This window comes from Mobula birostris (assembly GCF_030028105.1).
Source record: "Mobula birostris isolate sMobBir1 chromosome 26 unlocalized genomic scaffold, sMobBir1.hap1 SUPER_26_unloc_1, whole genome shotgun sequence".
In the NCBI taxonomy this organism is placed as follows: domain Eukaryota; kingdom Metazoa; phylum Chordata; class Chondrichthyes; order Myliobatiformes; family Myliobatidae; genus Mobula; species Mobula birostris.
This window is the reverse complement of record NW_027274039.1, coordinates 215,648-235,283: the sequence shown is the minus strand read 5'-3', so window position 1 is coordinate 235,283 and position 19,636 is coordinate 215,648. Positions and strand designations below refer to the sequence as shown.

Sequence of the window (19,636 nt, the reverse complement as noted above, 5' to 3'; positions counted from 1 at the left end):
AATCCTAAGGAGTACGAGTGACCTGAAGGTCTGAAAACTTGGTCACCTCCATCTGCCTATTCATCACACAGTCAGCATCAACAGTTGGTTCATTGCTTCCAGATTAAAGGGGGGGCACATCATTTTGCAATAGAAAAACGATTTTTTTTAGTATCTGCTTAGCTGCTGGAATTCAATGTTTCTGTCTGAGCGGTCCAATTTCCTATTAAAACAACACCATTACTAACCAGTGGAAGTAAAGGAGAGGAACAGCATCAGTCCCAGTACCACAAATTGGAACTTGTAGTCAACTGGGATAAGTGTATAGTTGACCAAGCCACTAAAACTTGGACATTCAAATGGATATTCCTCCTTCCTATCTTTATCAACTGTGGCATGCAGAGATGTGACTGAGACCAGATACTGCATTATCCTGAATGATGACAATGTCATAGTTGAATGAGTGGGGATCTGAACCTATCAGAGTGTTTTTCAATTGTTTTCAATTCAAGTGTTACTCCGCTCTTTAAGAAAGGAGGGAGGCAGCAGAGAGGAAGTTATAGACCTGTTAGCCTGACCTCAGTGGTTGGGAAGATGTTGGAGTCAATTGTTAGAGGATGAATGTAACGCCTGTGTAGCACCAGTCCCTGTGACTAGTCACCGCACTCTGAGAAAATCAAATTACACTACATTCTAGTAGGCTATCAGAAGATTCTGGTATCAGAAGGAGGCAGTGAATAGAAACCACACACTCCTGGAGACAAGTTTTGTTTATAAGAAAAAAGCAATATGTGCAAATTATTCACAATGAGCAAGAACAGTTCAAAATTCAAACATTCTGTTTAGGTTCCAAATCTTAGATATCAACAAAAGCCAAATTCCTGTTTAGCTGGAATCAATGATATTCATTAGAATAACCTTTGTTACTCCAATTTCTCTAACTAATTAGATCTAGTGTTATTCCCTATTTAAAAGTTTACAGACTAAACTTCCCTTTTAGCTTATACCGAGTTAGTTAGAAAACCAAATGTAATTCCTGTTATAGTTAACTTCAGTTTCAGTTCCAGGCAGTATATCTACAAGTTTAAATTCAAATTCAAAATTATATATACACAGTTTAACTCCTTTCATGACAATTCTCCAACATCACAACTCTTAAACAAAATAAATCTCATTCAATAACTCATCAAAGTCTTACAAAATTAATCAGTTCTTGCAGAAAATCAAATTCAGATTCTTCAAATGAAAATAAACTCATAGATCCAACCATATTAAATCCTCTGCGTCATTACACATTTCGTTCTCGTGCTGGTTCTTCGTCCTGGGTGGCTTGCCATCTTGTTTCCTGGTTCATTGGATGAAATAGTTTATCATCCACAGGAGGACAATTCACAAGCTTGTACAAAAACTTCACCAAATCCCTTGGTTTGATTTTATAGAACTAATTCCCGACTACATGGTACGGATTTTGGACACTTGTCTCTGCTGATATTGTCTCGTTATAGCTGCTGCATGTTATAGCTATAGCTTCAACAAATCTTTTATCGCTATTGTCTCTCCTCCAGGGGTTTCACCCTGAGGGTTTCAAGTTAGTAGGGTAAAGATACTCAGTACTAATTCCACTCTTAACAGTTCATGTCTTCAGCTTCTAATCGTTGCTGTGTTTCTCTCCTTGTCCGTTCTGTGTCCAGCCTGACCCACCCTCACATTTTTTCATATTATCTTTTTATAATCGGTAAACCTCATTTTGATCCTTCTGCAGGGAGAACTTTCCAACGTTACAACTTTACGTTTAATTAACCTGGGTTACATGAAATTATGGAGTACACGGTAATACAGGATAAGAAAAGAGAAAATCAGCATGGTTCCTTTCAGAGAAAACCTTGCCTGACAAACCTGTTGGAATTCTTTGAGGAGATAACATGTAGGATAGATAAAGGAGATGTAGTGGATGTTGTATATTTGGATTTTCAGAAGGCCTTTGATAAGGTGCCACACATGAGGGTGCTTACCAAGTTGAGAACCCATGGTATTACAGGAAAGTTACTGGCATGGTTAGAACATTTGTTGATTGTTAAGAGGCAGTAAGTGGGAATAAAAGGATCTTTTTCTGGTTGGCTGCCAGTGACAAGTGGTGTTCCTTAGGGGTTGGTGTTGGGACCACTTCTTTTTATGCTGTATATCAGTGATTTAGATGATGGAATAGATGGCTTTGTTGCCAAGTTTGCAGGTGATATGAAGATTGGTGAGGTGCAGGTAGTGTTGAGGAAACAGGTAGGCTGCAGAAGGACTTAGACAGATTAGGAGAACGGGAGAGAAAGTGGCAAATGAAATACGATGTTGGAAAACGCTTGGTCATGCACTTTGGTAGTAGAAATAAATGTGCAGACTATTTTCTAAATGGAGAGAAAATCCAAAAATCTGAGATGCAAAGGGACTTGTGAGTCCTTGTGCAGAACACCCTAAAGGTTAACTTGCAGGTTGAGTTGGTGGTGAGGAAGGCAAATGCAATGTTAGCATTCATGTCAAGAGGTCTAGAATACAAGAGCAAGGAAGTAATTCTGAGGCTTTATAAGGGACTGGTGAGGCCCCAGCTTGAGTATTGCGAACAGTTTTGGGCTCCTTATCTAAGAAAAGATGTGCTGACATGAGAGATGATTCAGAGAAGGTTCACAAGGATAATGCTGGGAATGAAAGGGTTATCATACAGGAAATTTTTTGATGACTTTGGGCCTGTACTTGCTGGAATTTTGAAGGATGCCGGGGGGGGGGGGGCGCGGGATCTCATTGAAAATTTTCGAATGTTGAAAGGCCTGGACAAAATAGATGTGGAAAGGATGTTTGCCATGGTGGACGGTCCTTGATTGGCCACAGCATCAAAGGTTATGGGGAAGTGGGGCTGAGGAGGAGGAAAGGGATCAGCCATGATTGAATTATGGAGGATTCTCGCTGGGCCAAATGGCCTAATTCTGCTCCTATGTCTTATGGTCTTATGGAGATTACAAGGCTGAGAACAGAACTTAAATTTGTCTTAATTTAGGATTCTGTGGAGAAACAATTAAACAGCCTTTCTGGACCTTCTAAAGGGTTAAAAAATTACAAAGTACTGTATGTGTAGATTGATGCGGAGAAGTGACAGCCCAGCACGCCCCCTTCATATTACTAAAATGCTTATAATTCACAAGTAACACTCCAACTCTGACAAAGAAAAGTATGCGCAGTAAAGACTATGCCATACCTAAATCAGAAGTCATCCTGACAGCTTGGACTCAGTTGCACTTTGTTAATTCAGGAACTTAAGCAAGCTAGAAATAACTTCAAGCTTACTGAAGATTTCATTCTCTGTGAATATTGAGAGTTCTCTTCCAATGTTTTGAGTTCTGTCCAGCAATTTATTTTGAATAATCTTCATTTGCTTGAATAATTTGATTACGTTGTCTGAGCTAATTGCCAATTGATTCCTGTACTGTTAATGCGAGGCTCTCACACGGAAGGTCATGTCTGCAGCCACAACTGAATCAACAAGAATAACCTTCTCCTTCTGGGATTACATCCTCTTTGCTGGGATGTTCCTGACTTCTGTTGGGATCGGGATATATTATGCGGTTCGTCAAGGTGGGAGAACAAAGGTGGATGAGTTTTTCACAGGAGGTAGGCAGCTGTCAGCCCTGCCTGTGGGACTGTCTCTTGCGGCTAGCTTCATGTCAGCTGTTCAAGTGCTTGGAGTTCCTGTAGAGGCATACAACTATGGGATCAAGTTTACACAGATGTGCCTGGGCCAAACACTGAACGCCGTGCTCACTGCCTATCTCTTTCTGCCTATCTTCTATCGTTTGGGATTAACCAGTACCTATGAGGTAAGCTATCAAGGAATCAACAACCATATCTTGTAAGTTCCCTCCTAAAATGTCACTTTAACAAACCATTGTCGTATCTGATAGAGTGAACTTGGGCAACACAGCACCTTTCACAGCCACAGCACACTGACTACAAAATAATTTAATGTACATATTCACTGTTGAACTAGTGAGCTTACAATCAGATACAGTTGAGGTAAAGATCACTAGGATATTTGTTTGTTCTCTTTTGAACAATAACACAGGATGTTTTATAGCCAACTGTTGTTAACATTGTTGTTAACATTATAACACTGTTGTGTCCCCCAGGCAGACCGTTGTGTACCTGCCAAGACTTTGTACTCAAATCTCTTGAACAAGATCCAAATTGATGACTGGCTCACTCAGAAGGAAGTTGCTTTTTATGGGAAAATACCTTCAGAGACAGGAATCTGTTGTGGGGCAATAATCATTAACTGAATCATTGCCCTCACCCGTCCTTGCCTGCTGAGTTTTGCCACTCTGAGGGGGTGGATTAGTTAAACCTTCTGCCTTGCCAACATATAGGTGTGCATATCTGACCCCAACCCCCCACACCTGCTCCCAACACCCTTCACTCTTCACAATTTTTAAACAATGATTTAATTATGCTAAGAATGGCAAAGTTCCACATTTTAACCAGTCAATGTAAACAACATTCTTCTCTGCATAGAACCTAGAACAGCACACAGTACAGGCCATTCAGCCTACAATGTTGTGTTGATTTACTCCATAATCAAAATAATCCCTCCCTCCTACCCAGCCCACAACCCTCCAGTTTCCCTACATCCATGTGCCTGTCTTAATGTCCCTAACGTATCAGCCCCCACCACCACACCAAGTTGTGTGTTCCAGGCACTTAACCCTCACCTACCCTTGATATCCCTCCCGCCTAAACTTACCTCCACTCATCTTGAATGAATGTCTGTTGATTGCTGCCCTGGGAAACAGGCACTGGCTGTCCACTCTTTCTATGCTTCTCATCATTTTATAATTTCTATCAAGTCGTCTCTTATTCATTGTCACTCCAAAGAGATATCCCCTAACATGCTCAATTTTTCCTCATCATATTTTCCCTAATCCAGGCAACATCCTGGTAAATCTCCTCTGCACCCTCTCTAAAGCCTCCACATCCTTCCAATAATGAAGCGACCAGAACTGAACACAGTACTCTAAGTGTTGTCTAATCAGAGTTTCAAAAAACTGCAACATTATCTCGTGATTTTTAAACTCAATCTCCCAACTAATGAAGGCCAACACACCATACACCTTTGGAACCACCCTATCAACTTGCATGGCAAATTTGAGGGATCTATAGACCTGGATCCCAGCATCCCTCTGTTTCTTCACGACGCCAGGAATCCTCCCATTAACCCTGTACTCTGCCTTCAGGTTCAACCTACCAAAGTGAATCACTTGCAACACACTTAAAAATTGCTGGTGAATGCAGCAGGCCAGGCAGCATCTATAGGAAGAGGTACAGTCGACGTTTTGGGCCAAGACCCTTCGTCAGGACTAACTGAAAGAAGAGATAGTAAGAGATTTGAAAGTGGGAGGGGGAGAGGGAGATCTGAAATGATAGGAGGAGACAGGAGGGGGAAGGGATGGAGCCAAGAGCTGGACAGGTGATTGGCAAAAGGGATACGAGAGGATCATGGGACGGACTGGAGGCCTAGGGAGAAAGAAAGGGGAGGGGTGGGAAGCCCGGAGGATGGGCAAGGAGTATAGTGAGAAGGACAAAGGGAGAAAAAGGAGAAAGAGAAAAAATATATAATAATAAAAGATAAATAAATTACGGATGGGGTACGAAGGAGAGGTGGGGCATTAACGGAAGTTAGAGAAGTCAATGTTCAAATCACTTGACACTTCTCCGATTAAACTCCATCTGACACTTCTCTGCCCAACTCTGCATTCTGTCTATATCCTACTGTAACCTACTGTACAACAAACATTTACACTCTTGCACAGCACCAGCAACCTTCATGTCATCTGCAAAATTACTAACCCACCTTCCACTTCCTCATCTGAATCATTCATCACACTTACAGAGAGCAGGGTTTCCAGAACATATCCCTGTGGAACACCATTAGTCACTAACCTCCAAGCAGAATGTGCTCCATCTAATTCCACATGACCTTAGGTAAAGACTGAACAAAGTGCTGGTGTATCAGATTGGAGCAGAGAGAACTGAGGTGATGGATTTGCTGAGACTGATAATTGATTGACAGACTGGAAGCAGAATAGGAAGAGACAGGCCTTTCTTGGGGTGGGAAAAGATGACTATGACTGTCTCATAGGGTCAGTGCAGAGCCACAGATCAATTTTCTGACTGAAGGAATCAGGTAAGTGTCTGTGAAATTTGTGAAATTAGGCAGGACTGTGAGGTGTGAGGAGAAGGCAATGGGCTGCTTGACCCGATGGATTTCCTCCAGCTCAAGGAGGAGTGTGTTCTTCAAGGCAACCGGATGGATGCAGGAAACGGTGAATATAATGAAGAATCCACACTAACCAAGTTTTATTTAAATGACAATAGACTGAGAAATATTGATCTTTAAATGGAACTGTGAACTGGTTCACCAGTCACTGAAGGTAAGTGTAGCAAGCCATTAGGAAGGCCATTGGCATGTTTGCCCTCCTTTTTAAGATGTATGTACAGTTCTGGTCACACTACAACATTTGAAAGACATGATTTACTTTCACCACTGCACTACATTGGAACATTTTTGTTCTAATTATTGGTAAAGATATTGGAATTAATTTATTATTGTCACATGTACAAAGATACAGTGAACCGTTTTGCGCACTGTTCATAAAGATCAGATTATTGACCTAGATAAGGTAAAAATAATAACAATGCAGAATGAAATGTAAAAACTACTGAAAAGTGCAGTTCAGGTCAACAATAAGGTGCAAGATTATAATGAGGATTCATTGTGAAACCAAGGATCCATGTTATTACACAAAAGATCCATTCAAGAGTCTGATAACAGAAGGATAGAAATGATTGGTGTGCCTGGTAGTACGTGCTTTATGCCCAGTGGGAGGAGAGAGACAACAGAATGTCCAGGCTGGGTGGAGACATTGTTTATGCTGGCTGTTTCACTGAGGCACTGGATAGAGTCCATAGTCAGGAAGCTTCACGCGCTTTCTTGTATAATTTTACATTTTTTTAATGAATATTGTGTATCTGACGCTATGTACCTGTGATATGTTGCAAGATTCAGTCCAGAATCACTGACTTGTCATTATAGAACACTATACAGTGTGCAGCACCGTGTCGGCCCATTGGGCCAATTTGCCACTGACTTGTGCTTTGCAGGTACTAAGAAAGCTTTTGTGTGTCAGATGATACAGAAATAAAGTTATAGAACACTATAGCAGAGAATCAGACCCCTCAGCCGATCCAATCAGTGCCATACTGTTATCCTGATGGTTCACTCACCACAGGACAGCTAAGTTCTGACATACACGTGATGTTTATGTGTCTGCTCGGTTGAGTTGCTCCAAGTCTCAGTAGCAGTAGCATGGCTGAATGCCAGGCGTTGGTGGTCAGAAACTCTTGCTGCAGATGGTCACTGCCTTGAACTTTGGTGGATAGCTTTTACCTGCCACTCATCAGTCGGTGCCCAGTGCTGTCTCAGTCTTGCTGCACACTGCCATGTCAGCTTCCATCTCCAAGTGGATACAAGCAGAATTGAATATTGTGCACTCTTTAGTGTGAATCCTCCCATTCTTTCACAAATACAATATCTTTGACTGACCAAGGGCAGCTGGTAAACACTGGTCTTATCTGCAAAGCTCACATTCTGTGACAACTTAAAGCCAACTGTTGCATTGATCAACCACCATTTCAGGCAGGCACATTGTAGGGTCTGCTAGCTTCTGAGCGTGAAAGTGTCATTTTGTGTTTCTGAGGCTGTTCTGAATATTTTCTCAACCATGCCCCCCATCCCCCCTCTTTTACAGTATCTGGAGCTGCGATTCAACAAAGGCCTCCGATTGTGTGGGACTTCGCAGTTCCTGGTTGCTACGGTAAGAATTACAATTCGTCAAAGGCCTCCGATTGTGTGGGACTTCGCAGTTCCTGGTTGCTACAGTAAGAATTACAATTCAGCTTTCTTTAAAACGACCCTGATGAAGGGTCTTGGCCCGAAACGTCGACTGTTTACTCTTTTCCACAGATGCTGCCTAGTCCGCTGAGTTCCTCCAGCATTTTGTGTGTGTTGCTTTAAAACAAACTTTAATCAGACAAACAATGAGCTATAATCCAATGCTTCAGGAATAAAGGAGAAGATGGAAGTGTAAAGGTAGCAACAATGGTCACCTCCAATTGGTATCATCAGCATTTCCATTGAGTAGAGTTACTACCTACAAACAAACCCACTGGGGGCCGAATAAAGCTTACCTGTGAAGAGTTGTAGGGAAGGTTGCAGGTGAATGACACAATGGCTAAATGGTCACTTTCCATTCGATACTTTTCCAGGACACACTCTGAGACATTTCTGGAAGATTTGAGAAATGCTGTCAAATGCAAGTTAATCTTTCTATTCAGAAGGAAGAACAAATAACATTTTTGATTGCACTTTTAAAGCTTGTAAAGTTAAAAGTGAAGTCACAAAAAGTGCAGCCACTGGAAGGCATCTTGCTGTTCACCAGCCAATAACCTTCCCAACAGTTTCTATCCTAAATAAACAAGATTGCTGAGGAAACTACCGCTACACAAAGTCAATGGCTCAGTGATTGAAGATAAGCATGCCTGATGCCTTTCTCACTACTGTCTCCCCAGTTTTGTATCTTTCAGCGAGCTCTGAACTTGCACCCCAGGGTCTCCATATAGCAACACTCCTATGATCACTCCCATTTAATCTTTGAGTCCTAGCAGAATTTATCTTCCCAAAATACAGTATCTTTTGAACAACTCTATTGTATCTGCCTCCACCACCACCCATAAGACCATAAGACATAGGAGCAGAATAAGGCCATTCAGCCCATCAAGTCTGCTCCACTATTCCATCATAACCAACTTATTTTCCCCATCAACCCATTCTCCTGCCTTCTCCTCATAACCTTTGATGACTTTACTAATCAAGAACTTATCAACCCATGCTTTAAATACACCCAATGACTTAGCCTCCACAGCTATCTGTGGCAATGAATTCCACAGATTCTCCACCTTCTGGCTAAATAAATTCCTCCTCATCGTTGTTCTAGGTTCATAAAGTACAGCACAGAAACAGACCGTTTGGCCCATCTAGTCCAAGCCAAAGCCATTTAAACTGCTTACTCCCATCGACCTGCACCGGGACCACAGATCTCCATACCCCTACCATCCAGAATCAGAAGCAGATTTAATATCATTAGCATTTGTTGTGAACTTTGTTAACTTTATGCAGCAGTACAATGAAATACATGATAAATAAATATAGAGAATAAAACTGAATTACTTTAAGTTTATACATTTCTATTAAATAGATAAGTTTAAATAAGTAGTGCAAAATAACAGAAATAAAAAAGCAGAGAGAACATAGAAATCTACAGAATATTACACGCCCTTCGGCCTACAGTGTTGTGGCATCCATGTAACCTACTCTAGAAACTGCCTAAAATTACCCTACTGCATAGCCCTCTATTTTTCTTAGCTCCATGTGCCTATCTAAGCATCTCTTAAAAGACCCTATTTATCCACCTCTTGCACCGTCACTGGCAGTGCATTCCACACACCCACCAATCTCTGTGTGAAAAACTTACCCCTGACATCCCCTCTGTACCTACCTCCAAGCACCTTAAAACTGTGCCCTCTCGTGTTAGCCATTTCAGCCCTGGGAAAAAGCCTTTGACTATCCACAGGTTCAATGCCTCTCATCATCTTAGACGCCTCTCCCAATCACCTCTCATCCTCTGTCGCTCCAAGGAGAAAAGGCCAAGTTCACTCAATCTAGTCTCATAAGGCATGTTCTTAAATCCAGGCAACATCCTTGCAAATCTCCTCTGCACTCTCTCTATAGTATCCACATCCTTCCTGTAATGAGGTGACCAGAACTGAACACAGTTCTTCAAGTGAAGTCTGATAAAGGTCTTATATAGCTGTAACATTACCTCATGGCTCTTGAACTCAATCCCATGGTTGATGAAGGCCAACACACTGTATGCCTTCTTAACCGCAGAGTCAACCTGCGCAGCAGCTTTGAGTGTTCCATGGACACGGACGCCAAGATCCCTCTGATCCTTTATACTGCCAGGAGTCTTACCTTTAATAATATATTCTGCCTTCAAATTTGACCTACCAAAATGAATCACCTCACACTTACCTGGATTGAAGTCCATCTGTCACTCCTCAACCCAGTTTTGCATCCTATCGATATCCCGCTGTAACCTCTGACAGCCCTCCAGACTATCCACAATACCCCCAACCTTTGTGTCATCAGCAAACTTACTAACCCATCCTTCTACTTCCTCATCCAGGTCATTTATAAAAATCACAAAGAGGAGGGGTCCCAGAACAGATCCCTGAGGCACACCACTGGTCACCAACTTCCAGCAGAATACAAACCATCTACAACCACCCTGTGTCTTCTGTGGACAAACCAGTTCTGGATCCAAAAAGCAAGGCCTCCTTAGATCCCATACCTCCTTACTTTCTGAATGAGACTCGCATTAGGGTTAGGGTTAGGGTTACTAAAATGCCTTACTGAAATCGATATGCACTACATCCACTGCTCTACCTTCATCAATGTGAGGTAGTGTTCATGGGCTCACACTCAGCGATTCAGGAACAGCTTCTTCCCCTCTGCCATCCCATTCCTAAATGGACATTGAACCCTTGAACACTACCTCACTTTTATAAAATATATATTATTTCTGTTTTTGCACAATTTTTAATCTATTCAATATACGTATACTGTAATTGATTGGTTGATTTATTTATTTTTCTTTTAGATTACGTATTGCATTGAACTGCTGCTGCTAAGTTAACAAATTTCACGTCACATGCCGTTGATAATAAACTTGATTCTGATTCTCATTACGATTCCATTTAGGAATCGGATGACAGAGGTGAAGAAACTGTTCTTGAATCGCTGAGTGTGTGCCTTCAGGCTTCTGTACCTCCTTCCCGATACTAATATTGTGAAGAATGAATGCCTTGGGTGATAGGTGTCTTTAATGGCAGACGCCACCTTCCTAAGGCATCGTCCTTGAAGATATCTTGGATCCTAATCTGTGCCAGGAGCAGAGCATGGTGACGAGGTTTCTCGCTGGTTGGTGATGATTGTTCAACAGGAAAGATTCGCGGGCGTTCGGACTTTCCAGAGGCCCAATCAGCGGTGGGAGCAGAGCACAGCAAATGAAATAAATGTACAGAAGGGGCAAGCAGCAGGGCCATTGTTGGGAGTAAGCAGTGGTCAGAGTAGGAGTGTCAAGTTTTGGCTCAAAAGAGGAGGAGGAGGCGTTGGCCCTGCGTAAGTTTCTGTTAAGGTTTCCTTTTTTACTCTCTTTTGCTGTACTTAGTGTAGTAAATGGGGCTGTGTGTTCTTTATGCCGATGTTGGAATCCTGCGAGACCCAAAGTCTCCCAGGGAGCTACGTCTGTATGAAGAGCATCCAGCCGCAGCGTCAGGGATCTGGAGCAGCAGCTGGATGACCTTCGGCTTCTACAGGAGAGTGAGGAGATAATCAATCAGAGTTACAGGGAAGTGGTCACCCCGAAGTTGCAGGAGGAGAGTAGCTGAGTGACTGTCAGGACAAATGGAAATGTGAGTAGACAGTTAGCGCAGAGCAACCCTGTGGCTATTCCTCTCAACAGTTTTGGATACTGTTGTGGGGGATAATCTCCCAGGGGGATAATCGCCACAGAGCCCAGGTTACTGGCACTGAACATGGGTCCGTGGCGCAGAGGGTAAAGTGGAAGCAGAGAGGAGCAGTAGTGATTGGGGACTCAATAGTCAGAGGAACAGACAGGACATTCTGTGGACATGAACGAGACATCCAGATGTATGTTGCCTCCCAGGTGCCAGGGTCAGGGACATCTCAGACCATGTCCACAGCATTTTACAGAGGGAGGGAGAGCAGCCGGATATCTTGCTATGTATTGCTAACAATGACATAGGAAGGAAAAGCAAAGAGGTCCTGAAGAGAGAACTTACAAAGTTAGGCAGAAAGCTGAGAAACAGGATCTCCAGGATAATAATTTCTGAATTTCTACCTGTTCTTACATGCCAGTGAGAGTAGAAACAGGATGATTTGGCATCTTAATGTGTGGCTGAGAAGCTGGTGCAGGGGGCAGGGCTTCAGGTTCTTGGATCATTGAGATCTCTTCTGGGGGAGGTGTGACCTGTACAAAAGGGATGAGTTACATCTGAACCCGAGGGGGAGCAATATTCTGGTGGGCAGGTTTGTTAGAGCTGTTGGGGAGGGTTTAATCTAATTTGGCAGGGGGTGGGAGCCGGAGTGAAGGAATTCATGATAGGTCAGATAGTAAAAAAAGCAAAGATAGCGTGCAGTCAGGCTGTCAGGAAGAGTAGGCAGTTGGTAGGGCAAAATTACAGTCAGCAGGGTGATTATCATTGCATTAGGGATGCAAAATCAAAAAGGATAGCAAATACAGCGCTCGGAGTTTTAGATCTCAATGCACCGAGTACAAGAAATAAGGTGGATGACCTCGTTGCACGGTTACAGATTGTCGGGTATGATGTGGCCATCACTGAATCATGGCTGAAGAATGATTGTAGTTGGGAGCTGAATGTCCAAGGTTACATGTTGTATTGGAGGGATAGGAAGGCAGGCAGAGCGGTTGTTGTGGTTCTGCTGGTAAAGAATGGCATCAAATCAGTAGAAAGATGTGACATGGGACTGGAAGATGTTGAATCCTTGTGGGTTGAGTTAAGAAACTGCAAGGGTAAAAGGACCCTGACGGCAGTTATATACAGGTCTCCCAACGGTAGCTGGGATGTAGACCACAGATTCCAACAGGAAATAGAAAAGGCATGTCAAAAGGGCAATGTTATGATATTCATGGGAAATTTTAACACGCAGGTCTATTGGTTTTGCTTCACGTACCCTGACAGCTGCTGAGAAGCTAGACAAAGAAGGCCTGGCCATTATTTGTGCGGTCAAACGCTTTCATCAGTACCTTTATGGATGCGTATTTACAATTTATACGGACCATAAACAACTGATGAGCCTGTTCAGTGAGACTAGATGCATCCCACTGCTAGCCTCAGCCAGGATACAGCATTGGGCTCGTACATTGTCAGCCTACCAGTATGCTATAGTGTACAGAGCGGGTGGGGATAATGCAAACGCCGATGCACTGAGTTGGCTACCTTTACCTGAGACACCTGTTGCTACATATGTGCCTCCAAAGACTGTGTTTTCATTGGAGAGGCTGTCAGAGACACCTGTAAAGGCAACCCAGATCAAGCAGTGGACAGAGAGGGACCCAGTCCTGTCCCAAGTCAAGACTTTTCTTTTACAAGGTTGGCCCAGAGTCGTGAAAGGAGAGGAACTGAGGCCCTATGCCAAACACAAGATAGAACTCAGTCTGCAGGATGGCTGCATTTTCTGGGGGGTTGAGGGTCATCATGCCTTCCCCTGGCCATTCACAGATTGTGGAGGAAATTCATGAGACTCACTCAGGAGTGTCTCGAATGAAAAGCCTTGCAAGATCCTACGTTTGGTGGCCAGGAATGGATCAGGATCTGGAGAACAAGGTAATATCATGCACGCAATGTCGGACTAATCAGATAATGCCACCACCAGCTCCTTTGCACCCATGGGAGTGGCCAGACCACCCCTGGTCTAGGCTACATTTGGACTTTGCGTGGCCTTTTATGGGGTAGATGTTTCTTGTCATGGTAGATGCATATTCTAAATGCATCGAAGCTCACATCATGAGCAACGTCACAGCCCCCTCGACCATAGACAAACTCAGGCAAGTGTTTGCAGTCCATGGGGTGCCTGACACTCTGGTCACTGATAATGGCCCGACGTTCACCAGTGAGCTGTTCAGTGAGTTCATGCAGCAGAATGGCATTCATCACACTTGGACGGCCCCTTTCCACCCAGCCACCAATGGTTTGGCTGAGAGGGCTGTTCAGACAGTGAAGGAAGATCGAAGCAGATGACAGGGGACTCGCTTAGTATTCGGCTTTTGTGTTTCCTGTTTAAATACCACCTCACGCCACAGACCTCGACTGCCCACACTCCAGCAGAGATGCTGATGGGGTGTAGGCCCAAGTCAAGATTGGACCTGCTGTGCCCGGACATGAAGGCAAAAGTGAGACAGACTACGGTGGAAACATGTCCACCAGTGACTTTGCCAGAGAGCGAGACGCTGGCAGAGGGGTCGGGGTCTCCTGAAGAGGATGGACATTCTCATGCAGACACACAGACCCCTGTCATGCCCCCAAAACCAGATCCACCCAAAACACCATCACCAGCGGTGCCTGCTAGGTCACCTGGGGTACTGCGCAGATCACAGCGCACTCGTAAACCTCCTGACAGACTGAATCTTTGACGGAACAGTTTTTTTGTTGTTGAATCTGTCATGTTTTCCAGATGTTTTGTATTGGTAAACTGTTGCTGAGATACTAGTATAAGTTTTCAAGGGTACGTAAGTTAATAACACCACAGTTTTTATTTCCCAGTTTTTTACATTTGGGGAATGTTGGATTTTAAGAGGGGAGAAGTGTTGTAATGTGAGCATTATTAAAAGTAAGTTAATACTATATTAGGATAATGGGGGGTTTTACTTCCATTCTTTTTACTTCCGGTGTGTTTGTATATTGTGTGCCAGCCATGCCGTACGGGTTGTGAAAGCCTCTGTATATACATATCGGCTTTGATAGTTGAGATAAAGTTGTTTCTTGGGCATGACGTTGTTGAGTGTGCCTTTTTCAAAGTAGAAATTACTACAACTTCCTTTCCTAAGAAGCGGCCTGACCTCCTGCATTCCTCCAGCATTATAGAACATAGAAAACCTACAGCACAGTACAGGCCCTTTGGCCCACAATGCTGTGCTGAACATGTACTTATTTTAGAAATTACCTAGGGTTACCCATAGCCCTCTATTTTCCTAAGCTCCATGTATCTATCCAGGAGTCTCTTAAAAGACCCTATTGTATCCGCCTCCACCACCGTCACCAGCAGCCCATTCCACGCACTCACCACTCTCTGCATAAAAAACTTACACCTGACATCTTCTCTGTACCTACTTCCAAGCACCTTAAACCTGTGCCCTCTCGTGTTAGCCATTTCAGCACTGGGAAAAGTCCTCTGACTATCCACATGATCGATGCCTCTCATCACCTTATACATCTCTGTCAGGTCAACTCTCATCCTCCGTCGCTCCAAGGAGAAAAGGCCGAGTTCACTTAACCTATTCTCAAAAGGCAATGTCCTTATAAATCTCCTCTGCCCCCTTTCTATAGTTTTCGCATTCTTCCTGTAGTGAGGTGACCAGAACTGAGCACAGTACTCCAAGTGGGGTCTGACCAGGGTCCTATGTAAGTGTAACATTACCTCTCGTTTCTTGAACTCATCCAATGGTTGATGAAGGCCAATGCACCGTATGGCTTCCTAAGAACACTGTCAACCTGTGCAGCAGCTTTGAGTGTCCTATGGACTCGGACCCCAAGATCCCTCTGATCCTCCACACTGCCAAGAGTCTTACCATTAATACTATATCCTGCCATCATATTTGACCTACCAAAATTTACCACCTCACACTTATATGGGTTGAACTTCATCTGCCACTTCTCAGCCCACTTTTGCATCCTATCGATGTCCTGCTGTAATCTCTGACAGCCCTCCACACTATCCACAACACCCCCAACCTTTGTGTCATCAGCAAATTTACTAACCCATCCCTCCACTTCCTCATCCAGGTCATTTATAAAAATCACGAAGAGAAGGGGTCCCAGAACAGATCCCTGAGGCACACCACTGGTCACCGGCCTCCATGTAGAATATGACCCGTCTACCACCACTCTTTGCCCTCTGTATGCAAGCCAGTTCTGGATCCACAAAGCAATGTCCCCTTGGAACCCATGCCTCCTTACTTTCTCAATAAGCCTTGTATTTGGTACCTTATCAAATGCCTGCTGAAATCCATATATATTACATCTACTGCTCTACCTTCATCAATGTGTTTAGTCACGTCCTCAAAAAATTCAATCAGGCTAGTAAGGCACGACGTGCTTTGGACAAAGCCATGTTGACTATTCCTAATCATATTATGCCTGTCCAAGTGTTCATAAATCCTGCCTCTCAGGATCCTTTCCATCAACTTACCAACCACTGAGGAAAGACTCACTGGTCCAGAATTTGCTGGGCTATCTCTACTCCCTTACTTGAATAAGGGAATTACATCTGCAACCCTCCAATCCTCCGGAACCTCTCCCATCCCCATTGCTAATGCAAAAATCTTTGCCAGATGCTCAGCAATCTCTTCCCTCACCTCCTATAGTAGCCTGGGGTATATCTTGTCCAGTGCCGGTGACTTATCCAACTTGATGCTTTCCAAAAGGTCCAGCACATCCTCTTTCTTAATGTCTATATGCTCAAGCTTTTCAGTCCGCTGTAGGTCATCCCTACAATCACTAAGGTCTTTTTCTGTAGCAAAGTATTCATTAGGTACCTCCACTACCTCCTCCGGTTCCATACATACTTTTCCACTGTCACACTTGTTTGGTCCTATTCTCTTATGTCTTATCCTCTTGCTCTTCACATACTTGTAGAATGCCTTGGGTTTTCCTTATTCCTGCCTGCCAAGGCCTTCTCATGGTCCCATCTGGCTTTCTGAATTTCCTTCTTAAGCTCTTTCCTGCTAACCCAATAATTTTCTAGATCTTAATCATTGCCTAGTTTTTTGAACCTTTCGTACATTTTTTTTCTTCTTGACTAGATTTTCAACAGCCTTTGTACATCATGATTCCTGTACCCTACCATCCTTTCTCTGTCTCATTGGAACGGAACTATACAGAACGCCACGCAAATATCCTCTGAACATTTGCCATATTTCTGCTGTACATTTCCCTGAGAACTTCCAAGTTTCTGCCTGATAGCTTCATATTTCCCCTTACTCCAATTAAAATTCTTTGCTAACTTGTCTGTTCCCATCCCTCTCCGACGCTATGGTGAAGGAGATAGAATTGTGATCACTATCTCTAAAATGCTCCTCCCTCTATTCCGTTGCCCACTCCTCTGATGCCCGCTTTGTAAAGTTGTCTTCTTTTTAAGTTCTTACAGCCAGTCTAACTCGCTGATGTCCACATGCCTGCGCAGTCGTGCATCAATCTCACCACATTTTGTGTGTGTTGTACAGAAATCTCATAGCAGAGAAGAAAAACATGTTCTTAAAAGTGCAGTGAGTGTCTTCAGGCTTCTGTATTTACTCTTTGATGTTAACATTAAAAAGAGGGCATGTACTTAATGATGATGCTGTTCTTTTGAAGTACTGTATCTTGAAGATGTCCCCAGTGGGTGAGGAGTGTATTGTCTGTGATGGAGCTGACTGAATTGAGAACACTCTGCAGCCACTTTCTTCTTGTGCAATGCAACCTCCATACCGGCTGTGATACAAAGTTCAAAGTTCAACCAGTCAGAATGCTCTCCATGGTACATCTGTAGAAATTTGCTGGAGTATTAGATGACATGGGCCAATGGGCTGGATGGCCTACTCCTGCTCCTATTTCTCATGACATACCAAATCTCCTCAAATTCCTAACGCAGTAGAGCTGCCAGCATGCCTTCTTTATGATTGCATCAATATGATAGATCCCCTGAGATGTTGATGCCCAGGAGGTTGAAAGGGCTTACCCTTTCCACCACTGACCTCTCAGTGAGGACTGGCATGTGCTCTTCTGACTTCCCTTCCTGAAGTCCATACAATAGGGCAATGAAGGAAATGGATATCTTGGAGATTTATGAAGAAGATTACTGAAGCCGTGATGGGAAATTCCTCCTCAACCTATCAGCTTCGCAACGTCAAGGAAACCATGGCTGATATATTTAGCTTTCAGAGATCAAATGTTCCTTTTAATGGACATGGTGTATGTGTGTCAATCTTTTGCAGACAGTATTCATGCCAAGTATCTCCTTTGTCTAACTGTTTGTTTTTAAACATTACAGGTCTTGTACACAGGAGTTGTCATTTATGCCCCAGCACTGATATTAAACCAAGGCAAGTAGAAGACATTCTGTTTCTTGTTTACAAAAATTAGGCATTGGAGTGGAAGTTTTTGGAAGAACTCTTAGTGTTTCTTCCCACTCACTCAAATTACAACTGTTTTCTTTAGCCCTAGCTCCTCCCTCCACCCTGTTCACAAGATCTCTCTCGTCCCTCCACCCTGTTCACAAGATCTCTCTCGTCCATCAGCTGAAAGAAAACTGGCTAAGTCAACTATAATCATGGAGGCTCTAGAGACAGCAGATGCTGGAATCTGGAGCAGCACACAAACTACTGGAGGAACTCAACAGGTTGATCACCATCTGTGGATCCAGAGCCAGCACTGTGGATCAGGTCGATTGCTACCTGTGGATCCAGAGCCAGCACTGAGGATCAGGTTGATTACCTTCTGTAGACCCAGAGCCAGCACTGGGGATCAGATCGATCACCATCTGTGGATCCAGAACTAGCATTGATGTTGAGAGTGGAAAGGGCAGATGGCCCATATAAAGAGGAGGGGTGAGGGGTGAGACAGTGGCTGGAGAGGATAGGTAAACCGACGAGGGGTGAAGGATGGTAGGCAAATGGAGCCGTGTATGGGAGGGGGAGAGATGGTTCGAGGAGACCTACTTGTGATAAAACAAAAGCAGATGGAGCGAGACTTAGGGAGGGAATGCTGAAGGAGAAGACAGCGACTGGAACACAAAGGGTTATCAGTGCTGGAGTCTGATAAGCAAATCAATGAGAGAGAAGTGAAGGGCTGATGGGGAGAGGGAGAGGGATCTGCTCAATGTGTAGGTGGTAAGTGGGTGGAACCAGGTGACATAAAGGACAATTTAGATCCTTCCATTATTCTTGTGTCCAACTCTCACAGTGGTGAGATGGTTTCAGCCATCTCAATGATGAATGCTCCCAGAATACAGTCAGTGTGGGAGTTCGAGGAAATAAACATGGAATGGGAATAGCTAATCTTCAGAGAATTCTTGGAAGGAAATGGTAGTTGCAGAAGCCTCTATTCCATTATAGAAGTCAATAAAATTGGTTAGACGTGTTTAGTTTCCTTCTTAAATAGAAAACTTGGTGATGATCTTTGAGAAGGAAGATCCTTGAGTATCTGGTCTGTGGAAGCATGCTACAATGATGAGATAAGATCATAAGACATCAGAGCAGAATTAGACCAATCATTCCACCATTCCATCATGGCTGATCCTGGATCCCACTCAACTCCATTCATCTGCCTTCTCACCATATCCCTTGATGCCCTGACCAATCAGGAAATGATCAAATTTCGTCTTAAATATACCCACGGACTTGGCCTCCACCACAGACTGTGGCAGAGCATTCCACAGATTCACTGCTCTCTGGCTAAAACGTTTTCCTCCTTATCTCTGTTCTGAAAGGTCACCCCTCGAATTTGAGGCTGTGCCTTCTAGTTCTGGATACCCCCATCACAGGAAACATCCTCTCCACATCCCCTCTATCTAGTTCTTTCAACGTTTAGTAGGGTTCAATGAGATCTCCTCTGCATTTTTCTAAACTCCATTAAGTACAGGCCCAAAACTGCCAAACGCTCCTCATATGTTAACCCCTTCATTCTTGGAATCATCTTCGTGAACCTT

General features: G+C 43.6%; 1 protein-coding gene across 2 annotated transcripts in view; it reads left to right on the top strand.

Moving 5' to 3' along the window:
* Positions 1 to 3,205: 3,205 nt before the first annotated feature.
* slc5a5 (solute carrier family 5 member 5) overlaps positions 3,206 to 19,636 on the top strand; it is a 95,604-nt gene continuing 79,173 nt past the window's right edge. For both annotated transcript variants that reach the window (XM_072249933.1, XM_072249931.1), the window contains exons 1-3: positions 3,206 to 3,836; positions 7,821 to 7,886; positions 17,981 to 18,032. In XM_072249933.1, the coding sequence (XP_072106034.1) occupies positions 3,477 to 3,836; positions 7,821 to 7,886; positions 17,981 to 18,032 (478 nt within the window). In that variant the 5' untranslated portion in view covers positions 3,206 to 3,476. The remainder of the gene's footprint in view (positions 3,837 to 7,820; positions 7,887 to 17,980; positions 18,033 to 19,636) is intronic.